The sequence below is a fragment of the Octodon degus genome, unplaced genomic scaffold, assembly GCF_000260255.1.
Source record: "Octodon degus isolate 3935 unplaced genomic scaffold, OctDeg1.0 scaffold00017, whole genome shotgun sequence".
Lineage (NCBI taxonomy): Eukaryota > Metazoa > Chordata > Mammalia > Rodentia > Octodontidae > Octodon > Octodon degus.
In genome coordinates, this window is record NW_004524593.1 from 11141543 (window position 1) to 11152410 (window position 10868).

At 38.2% G+C, this 10868-nt stretch overlaps 1 protein-coding gene across 1 annotated transcript in view; it reads right to left on the minus strand.

Annotated features, from left to right (window-relative positions):
- The window catches only part of Catspere (catsper channel auxiliary subunit epsilon), a 184278-nt gene that overhangs the window by 95055 nt on the left and 78355 nt on the right, over positions 1–10868 (minus strand). The window contains 1 exon segment of the mRNA XM_012513723.1: positions 10259–10736. Within this exon segment, the coding sequence (XP_012369177.1) occupies positions 10259–10736 (478 nt within the window).

Below are 10868 nucleotides of genomic sequence, written 5' to 3' on the forward strand. Positions count from 1 at the left end.
TGTGTGTGTGTGTGTGTGTGTGTGTGTGTGGCCAGCCCAGCCCACCAGGGGGCGGGGCTGGCCGGCATATGCTAAGCTTGTCTAAGTAGGTGCCTCAGACCACAGAGCCATCCCACCAGCCCCTTTAGCTCAGTTCTTTAAGTGGTTGCTTCAGCAAAGCAGTCAGGCTCAGGTTGCTGTGGTTCGAGCCCCACAACTCAAGCCAACCAAACCTGCCCTGAAGGCATTCGGAGGAAAAAAAAAAAAGGAAGATAAAACATTTTTTTTCTAAAAGAATACAAAATTGAACAATCTCTTACAAGTCAAATAAGCAAGTTGGTGGGGCACAAGCAACCCTGTAGTGAGAAAGCAAATGTAATCTAGGCTGGGCTGTAGCTCAGCAGCACAGTGCTGGCCTGGCAAGCGTAAAGTTCTGGGTTCCATTCCTGGTTTTTTTAAAAAAAAGTAACCATAGGTACATAGGATGACTATAAGTAACAACATTTCAAAAAGTTAGAAGAAAAAAGGAAAAGAAAGAATTTTGAACGTTTTCATTATAAATGCTTGTGGAGCTGAATATGTATAACCTGATTTAAATATTATGCCATGTGTACGTGTACCAAAACATCAATAGTACCCCATTACTACACATATTTTAATGTTTTAGTGTGTCAATTAAAATATGTTAAAGGTAAAAAATTGACTTGAGAAGATGTGAGATTTGAATAGATCAATTAGAGAAGAAAATAATAAACTATAAAACTTTCTGTGAGAAGATGCAGCATTGGCAAAATGCCATGAATATTTATTTATTACAGAAGTTCATTTAGTGCCGGTGTGGCTACACATAGTTATGAGCACTCAGGAAGAATATATTAGTGAAGAAATAATGAAAGACCCTTCCCTTGTGTCATTCATATTTCAGCAGAGAAGGCAGTGTGTAAACACCAAAGTAATTTACGTAGTATATTAGGTAATTAAGGATGTACTAGTAAAAGCATCATAGAGATTATGAAGTCAAACCAATAGAATAAAATAATCTAGAAACAGAAGGTGGCTATTGTAGTAAAGAAATACATAATAAAGTTGCAATGTAAATCAGTGGGACAGGTGTTCTTAATGAAAACATGATATGAAGCAACAGCCACTTTTAGTGGTTAAAAATCAATTTCTCACTCATAGTACTGTAAATATAATTTCAAACATAAAAATTAGAATTTCAAAAATCATTTAAATGTCTGAAGTTTTTTTTTAATAATTAGAAAGACCTTTCAAGTTATGGCATTACATCAGAAGTCACAAAAATGTTAACACATTTACCAAAAATACAAATGCTATACACCAAAGATACAAGAAATTACAGATAAAATAATTGGAGTACATGAGAGAATTCCTTATCTTCCTCAGGTTCTCTCCATGTTCTCAAAGATAATAGAGCCCTGGTTGGGATAGATATATAGTTACATTCTGTTAATGAATAGAATGATTTCTTCTAATGGTGTTTGTAAATAGGATATCAAGTCCGCATCTTGTACAGCAATTAACCACTAAGAAGAATATATGCAGTGTGTTAATTATTGAAACTGTCCTACCGATTTGATTTGAAACTGTCTCATTGCTATTTGTTTATCAATAAAACTATGGCAAAAAAAAAAGAAAAATAGAGATTCAAACTAGTAACAAAAAGTATAATATTCTGGAATAAACTTAACAAAATATGTGGTGTATAAGATTATGTTAAGAAGCCGAGTGTGGTGACACACACATGTAATCCCAGCACTGGGAAGGCTGAGGCAAAAAGATCATTGCAAGTTTGAGACAAGCCCGGGCTACAAAGTGAGCTCAAGGCCAGCCTGAACTACACAGCGAGACCCTGTCTCCAAAAGATTAAAAAAGAAAAAAGAAAGAAAAAAAGAAAAGAGAAAAAAAAACAAGTAAGAAATTATGTTAAGAAAACTACAAACTTTACTAAGGACATGAAAGGACTTGAATGAGAGACAGATCATGCTCCTAGATCAAAAGACTAAATTCTCCTCAAATTATTTTATCAGTTGATTTCAATGCTCATTAAAAACTACAAAAAATAATATCTATATCTATATCTATATCTATATCTAGATATAGATATATAGACCCCTTTCCCTTTTTCCTTCTGCCTGTTTCTCTGTGCAGCACCTTTGAGAACCTGTCAGTAAGAGCACCAAGTTAAACAGCTGGGTTGTTTCTTGAAAGAACTATTGCCTCCACCGAGGTATGGTATATACCTAGCATCCCAGGATTCAGGAAGCTGAGCAATGCACCATGTGCAGTGAGAAGCCTTTGGACTAAATAAGACTTAGTGGAGCTTCAATTTTCTGAGATCAATTTTATCAGTAAATTGATGACTCTGAACAAAAGTGGGTTAATGCCACTTGAAGCTCCATATTTCTATTATTTTGAGAGTGCTCTAAGTTTGCATGCTTATATCTGGTAATCTGAAAAACTAATTGAAGACAGCAATAGGTAATATAACAACCATTGTAACAACCATTGTTGAATTCCTATCATCTTGTTGAGCGAAATTCTGTATTGTTTCTAATGATTTTTCAAAATATATTTTGTTCATGTTTTAAAAGTAAAAAATATTATTTTGAAAATAGTACCTACTAAATCTACCTTAGATATAGTCATCAGAAAATGAGCCATAGATATAGCTCTTGCAAGCGCAGGGTCCTGAACTCAATTCCTGGGACCAAAAATAAATAAATGAAAAAATAGACAAGCATCAGAAGACAGTCTCTATTTGTTTTAACTTAACATGGATTTCTACCTAGAACGGAATCTTCTCTATTACTTTTTTAAAAATGTACACTTCTTGAAAACAAGGGCATGAAACAAAATTTATTTGTACCTTCTACAGTGCCCTATATTGTGTAGATGCTCAATAAATATATTTTGACAAAATCTAAAAAAAAAATTGGAGTAGATGTCAAAGGTACACCACATTGTTATTGTTAATCAAAGGCATGTCATGCATTCTGTAAAATTTCTAAACAGTGTAGACAATCTGCAGAAGAGTACAGACAATAAACATATAATGCCCAGCTATAAAATATATATGTAATAAAATGAGAATCACAGAATTTCCTTCAGTGTGATTGGAAAACATTCAACAGATTAGATGAAAAGAGATATTTTCATTACTTGGAGGAAGGGGGGGGGCATCACAGTGTGGGTGGCGCTCACACACCACTCTAGGACATGCATCCAAACCAGGGCATGTGCGGCTGCATAAGGACTTAGGAGAGTCATAGGAACCTGCTGGGTTGCAACTTCCACAAGCAAGTGGCCAGGCAAAAAGCAGAAATATTGGTGTTCAAGAAAAATGAGTGAAATAATGAAGCCACAGAAGTAGTGCACACCGGCACTGAATGAATGGCAGCTTGGAGGGCAGGAGGAGGAACTGCTTTTGAATTCTGACTCGGTCCTGGATGAAAGTACAGCCCGAGAAGATAGCTGACCTGACTTCAGCCAAGTGACCAGTGACAAGAACAGTAAGTTCCCAATACTTCTCTGTAGACTTGGTACCAAGTTGAGGAAGGATCATAAGTAACTCTCTTTGCCTCCGTAGGTAGCATGGAAAGATGGAGGCTCCCAGTTATTGTGTGTCCAGGACACAACAGGCACTTTTCTTCAGGGACACAATGGGCAGCTTCCCTAGGAGTCAGTGTGGGCTGAGGATGATGGTGATCATGACACAGGAAAACTAAAACTGTTGGGAAGAGAGAAGTGTCCCAGGGGACAGGACTTCAGGTTAGGAAAGTCTCAGCATGGTGGCAGCAGGGAGCACACTCAATCTGTCAAAGACACCAAAAATAAGAAAGAAAAGACAGAAAGAAAGAACTATAATTTGTACATTGTGACAGGAAGGGTGTCCCTTTAATGGTGCATGAGAGGGTAGTCCTGAGTCTCAGAAGCTGCTGCAAAGACCAGCAGGGCTGGGTGCCGATGGCTTTTCCTCCTCTCATGCCTGGGACCCAACTACCCCTGCCATGCTCAGAGACATTCAGAGTAAATGCAGTCATGCAGACACTGGCCAGCCACACCACCGAGCATATCTGGGGCACCCATGGCCCATTGACCCGTACTCCAGACCTGCCCACCAACTACATAGAGACATGGTAGACAGCCTAAATTATATCTGTGCCCTCATTCTCAGGTACTGAAAATATTGAAGATATTTGCGTGAGATAGTTCCACCACTGGCAAGCTTACCCTAGCATTCATCTATACCCATGCAGGGGTGGAGCTCTGCTTCAGATTGCCCTATACAATTTCTCCTACTTAGAGGCTGAGAAAAAGGACTCTGGACTAAAAAGGATTTTCACAACCCTCCTTTTTACCAGGTGTTGTCGAACAGGAGAAGTTCAGAGGAAATAACTGTGTCCATTATAACTACTCCCATGAAGAGGAATATTGAGCCATTTTGTGTATGTGTGCGTATGTGCATGTGTATGTGTGTGCATATGAGTATTAGTTACTGCTTTTATGACTTCTACTTTATTTTGTTATATTTACCCATATCAAAGGTTGTTTCATAGAATTTTCTAACCTTTTATATTATTTCATTAATTGTACTCAATCTCTGTGTATCTTCTCTCATTTTCCATCTATTGAGGGCCTGCCCCTTAGCTCAGTTCTTTAAGTGGCTGCTTCAACAAAGCAGTCAGGCTGAGGTTGCTGTGGTTCGATCCCCACAACTCAAGCCAGCCAAACCTGTCCTGAAGACATTTAGAGCAAAAAAATCAATCCTTCCATCTATATTCTTTTCCCTTCATTTTTCTTTCTTCTTCACACCCTCTCACATATCTCCTCCATCCACCCATTTTTCTGATGAAAGCCAGTTACTAAAAATACTGTTCCGTATTAATGGTGGAGATAGTGATAGAACTATCCACCTCAACTCACCTGTGAATCTCAACACACAACCAAAAATCATGAGAAAACAGTGGAACAAGATGCCTCCAAAAATCCAAAACTCCCTCAAAGCTGGTCCCACAGATACTGGGATGAATGAAATTTCAGTCAAAGATTTTTAAAACTAGTAGTTCAAATGGTCAAAAGAATATTAAAAATGCCCCATCACTTATAATAGCAAATCTATCAGAAGAACAGCAAATCTCTCAAATGAAACTCTGTAGACTTGTAGGGGTTGGAAAGATGTATTTTAAGCCCTGAAATAAAATACCTGCCAACTTAGATTAATAGAAACCATAAGTATGCCCTTCAGATTTAAAGGAGAAATAAGAGCTTCCAAAATAATCATAAACTGAAGAAATTCATGACCACTAACTCAGCATTGCAGAAGATACTAAAGGGATTATAAACCAGACAAGGATATCCATAAGTGCCTGGGAAAGAATAAATCTCATTGGATGCATAGATTTATGAAAATCAGGAATAAGCCGACATTAGAAAAACAATAGAATGATGGGAAGTTCACTAATAATACTTAACATAACTTTTCTTAATTCTTCAATTAAATGGCACAGATTGGCAGATTGGATCTGAAAGCAAGACCCAATTTACGTTGCTTGTCAAAACCACATTTTGCCTCCAAAGACATACACAGATTAAAAGTAGAAGAATGGAAAATGGTACTCCAAACAATTGGAGCTTTAAAGAAAACAAGTGTAGCTCTACTTGCATTCAACAAAAACTTTTAGAAGAGACAAAGAAGAACACTACCCATTGATAAAGAGAAAAAAAATGACCAAAAAATAGACCTGAGGATCAATGGAATAGATTAGAAGATGCTGAAGTCCCTACGAACACACTCAGCCACCTTATCTTTGACAAAGGGGCCAAACATACTCACTGGAAGAAAGATAGCCTCTTTAACAAATGGTGCTGAAAAAACTGGCTCTCTACATGCTGAAAACTCAAAGTTGACCCAGGTCTATCACCATATGCTAAGCTAAAGTCAAAATGGATTAAAGATCTAAACATTTAAAAAATCACCAAGAAGAGTAGAAAACAATTATAATATACAGGCCCTGAATGTTGGCATACCCACTTTCATAAAACACACAAGAGAACAGGGAGACCTCAGAGCAGTCACTGTGACTGGCTTCAATATTTCACTCTGGCAAGCAGTCAGTACAGCCCCACCCAAATCAACAAAGGAACATAAAAGAACTTAACAAACACCTAGAGTGCTTCTTTCCAACAACAGCAGACAAAATGCACACTCTTAGGTAACTTGACAGAACTTTCTCCGAAACATATCACATTTTAGGCCACAAAGTAAGTTTTAAAAATATAAAAAATGTAAGTAATCTCATGCATCCTATTGGATCATAGTGGAAAAACTAGAAGCAAAGAGCACAAGAACCACAGAAAGTACACAAACATTTTTGATTCGTCAGTGGCTCATTAAAGAAACTAGGCTGAGGCAATTAGCAAATTCATCAAACTAATAGTAAAGGAAACAGTGCACCAGAAGGTGTAGGGAACAATGGAATCATTCTAAGAAGGAAGTTTATAGCTACAAGTGCTTCTGTTAGGAAAACAGGATGATTCTAAATAACATAAAAATGCATTGCTATTAGACAACGAAGAGAGGGCAAGGAGAAAAGCTAGGAAACATAGGCAAAGCCATACATATATATGCACAAGATGGGTAAGGCACTGGTCCTGAGAATCTTCAGATGCTTTTGAAACTAACAGTTAATTGGTAGGATTCTTACCCTGACTAACTATATATGCTGATACCTGTGAACTAAGCAACTGCACTGAAGAAAGCAATGTGTATTGGTAGGCTCATGCTTGGAATGCCTGTCATTGCGGTCTTTTAATTATGTACTGCTTGTCATGACATACCAATTACTGTCATACTGTCTTTTAATTAAATGTTTGTTTTTTTAAAAAGGGGGTAATAACTGAAAACAAGAGAAAAAAAGGTCACAGGACTGTCCTGCTACAAAGCTGTATATTGTTAGATTTTTGTGTAAAAATATGTAAATGTTTATTCTTATTTGAAAAATATTTTTATCTTTTTAATCTTTTTCCTTCATATTCTGCAGTCAAATGCTCTACCCCTGAGCTATACCCCATTCCTTCATATTCTGGAGGGACTCAAGGTTTAACATATCAATACTTGATGGAAAATACCTGTTCCATGTTATGTCTAAGATGTTTGATATCCAGACAGATAATTAGGTTAAGCTCAACTGCCTAGGTTTTAGGGTAATAACAAGCTTCTCTTCTGGAGGGTTAACAACCTAAGTTTTCAGAACAAAAAAGAAAACATTTTGGCCCTAGCCTTTCAAGGTCAATGAGGACTCAGGACAAAGGAGAACCTGCACTGTAACATCATGTAACTCAATTGTGTACCAAATTTTCTGCTCAAGGAGATTATGGGGCCACAGAGGAAAATGAACGATGATGTAGAGTGTGCCTAAGGAGAGTCACCTGGAAAGAAAACATTCTCTCAGGCTTTCACAGAGAGCAAATTGATCAAGCAATGGCCATGACTCATCCACATGGCTGACACTGACAAAGGATCTATAAACTGTGGTATAGGGTTTCCTGAGGGGATTTGACTGACATTATCAGATACAAAAGTTACATTTCTTGTTATATAGGTCTTGCTTTATCTTGATCTTAACCATCCAGTATTTCATTACTATGAAAATGAAGTAATAAAAAGTAAAGCCATATTAATATGCTGAGCTGTAAAAGGCTCAAGTCAACAACTTTGGACATCGCCAGTCTTACAGAAAACCCACTACTATTATGGACTACTTGACTATATTGGGATATTTTGCTGAAGTCATGCACCTACAGTATTTAAAAGACAATGGAATGCTCTTCTCTGACAAAACTAACTAAAAAGTGGGATAGAAATGAAGGACCATTTTGTATCTGTATACTCAAAATAGTTAGGATAGATATACAGCTCCATTCTTTTAATTCAATGAATAGAGAGGTTTGTTCTAATAGTGTTTGAGACAGGATATTATGTCTTCATCTTGTACAATGAATAACCACTAAGACAATAATATGCAATGTATTAATTATTGAAAATGTGCTAGTAATCAATTGTGAAACTGTCTCATTTTTATTTATCTCTCAATAAAATTATTTCTTAAAAAATGCCTTGCTAGAACCTAGAAAAACAAGAACAAACCAAACTCCGAACCAGTAGAAGGAAAGAATTAATGAAGATCATAAGTTAAGAAGCCAGGTGTGATGGTGCACACCTGTAATCCCAGCGCTCAAGAGGCTGAGGCAGGAGGATTCCAGCAAGTTCGAGGCCAGCATGTGCTACAAAGTGAATTCAAGCTCAGCCAGAACTGCATGGCAAAGCCCTGAATCAAAAAGACAAAGAAAAAAAAAAGACAAAAAAAACCCAAAGTTGGTTCTTTAAAAGAGACACAAGACTAACAATCCCTTAGCCAAACTAATCAACAGAGAGAGAAGATCTAAATTAACAAAATTAGACATGAAAAGGCAAAATTACAGCGAATGTTCTAATCAACCAATGTCCTAATAAATTGGAACCCCTTGCAAGATGCCTTGTCAGTGTTTAATGAATGTTTTTCCCCCTTTATTTAAGTAGCACTTACTGTATACTGTACTAGATATTTTAACTAAGGCAGCAAGTATAACAAAGTCACACAGGAGTTGTTCTGCGGTGGGGCAATCCAGGTAATACGTAAGGGCACTTGTAATTTGTTAGGTGGTAAGTGATGCGAAGGACATGAAGTTTAATTTACAGAACAGGAGACCTCTTCTTTTGAGGAAGCTCTGGCAAGTAGATAGCATTGCATTTGAAGCTTCTGCCACTCCAGGGAAAGTCTGAAATATCCAGTGTTCCCTCCACCCTCACACAGTCAGCTTCCATCGCTGGGCTGGGAGCGTGGATCTTCACCCTTGCTTGCTCTACTCCAACTTACTATAAGGGAGCTTGTCTTCCAGTATCACTCTACAGTTCAGTCCCCCTCCCCATCGCACCATCATCCGGAACCTTGTCAACAAGCTGGTGAACCAGGCCATCACCCAGCCTTCCTGTGTCCCTTATAAATATGTTAGCATGAATGCTTTTCTTCTTGAGGCAAATTGAAGTGTTTTGTATGAAGTAAATGAAGGTATGGTCACACAGTCTTGCACATGAGCTGAGAACAAAGACACAGCCCACTTGGGTTTCCCAAGAAATTGCAAAAGGGTTTAAAAGAAATAAACATCCATGTTAAAGCTGAAAAAAAAAAAAAGGCTATTTCAGGGGCAGGAAAGGTCTCTGATAAGATGAAATCTGGACTTCAACCTAAATTAAATACAAAACCCACGTTGCTATGAAGATGAACAACCATCAGTATATGAAATGGTAGATGGACTTTACTGAGAGATAGGAAGCCAAATGAGGGTTTTAAGTGGAGGATGAATTTGATTTTACATATATTTTTAAACCCTGGCTTTTGGGTGGACTGTAACCTAGTAGGGAATGGAGCTTCAGGACTGGTAACAAAGACCCCTAAGCCCTACTGTCTGTGTGGGCTAGGCAGGAGAAGGGGTTTGCATTTCAGATACATTTTGAAATAGAATCAGTGCAGTTCACCAATGGATTGACTGTAGGGTGTGAAGGAGGAGGACAGCAGGATGAGGTCAAAGTTTGCAATCCAAAAGACAAAAGCTGCGTGCCCTAACTTAATACGAAGGGTACAGAGGCACATACGGAGAAAGGCTTAGGACAAGACAGAGCAAAGTGAGGCAGCCACAAGACAGGGAAGGGCAGGGATTGGCAGCAAGCCACCAGGCATGAGGAAGAGGCAAGGGAAGATTCCCCTACAGATTTCAGAAATCATGGCCCCATCAGCAACTCAATTACTGACTTGTGGCTTCCAGAACTGTGAGGCAACATGTTTCTGTTGTTTTATGACACCTAGGTTGTGGAACTTCATTATGAAAGCTGTGGGAAAGGAAGCTGACAATACAGCACCTCCCCACTGACAACATATGTGGGAATTGCTTACTCAGAATCTTCTGACACCAAAATGAAACAGGGGTGGGGGGTGGGGGCGGGGTAGGGTGGGAAGTGGGGACGGAGTGGGTTGGGTTGAGTTTGTCATTCTGCTGTATGAGATCACAGTTAATGTTAGATGAACTTAAAGTCTAATCATTTTTAGATAGTAAAAAGGGTATAAACAGCTATCAAAAGCACTATATATTAGAGCAGTTAAAATTGCTACGCCTTTACACTGAAATCTAGAATACTTATAGCAGAATTGAGAAAGCTCACCTACATAAATGTCATGAATAATGCTATCGCTTGATAATGCTGACAGATTTCCATGTCCTGCAGCTGTGTTTAGAATTCCAGTAGAAGAGAAATTTTGATAAGAGTAGTATATCTTGTGCTTGTCCCACAGGATTAATTCTGGCAATCCTGACAAGAGGAAACGAGGAACTAAAAAACTGTCGAAGGGGACGTCTAACACGAAGTCTTGAGGCACCCACTGCATGGAGTCTTCATTATATATCACTATGTAAATCTTTTTGGTGTGAGTGCATGTGATGCAATAATTTAACAACACGGCAAATTCCAGAGGGTGCCCTGTATAGTCGACGTTGTGTATTGTCAGGGTACTGCTTGGCGGAAGATTTAAAAGGCTTTTCAGTTCTGTAGTGCTTATCATTTTGACAAATTTATTTTCATGATATCCAAAGTAAATTTCATTTTTTGTCCAGACTGCAATGTTGCTTATTTGTTTTACGTTCTGTAAAAAATAATAAAAACAAGTAGTAAAACCTTCAACCACAACGCCCAGTTCAAAACTTTAAAAATATGATCCCCAGTCCTAGCCCAGGTCCGGTGAGTGTGTGGAGAGCTTCCTGCTACCCTGCGCCGG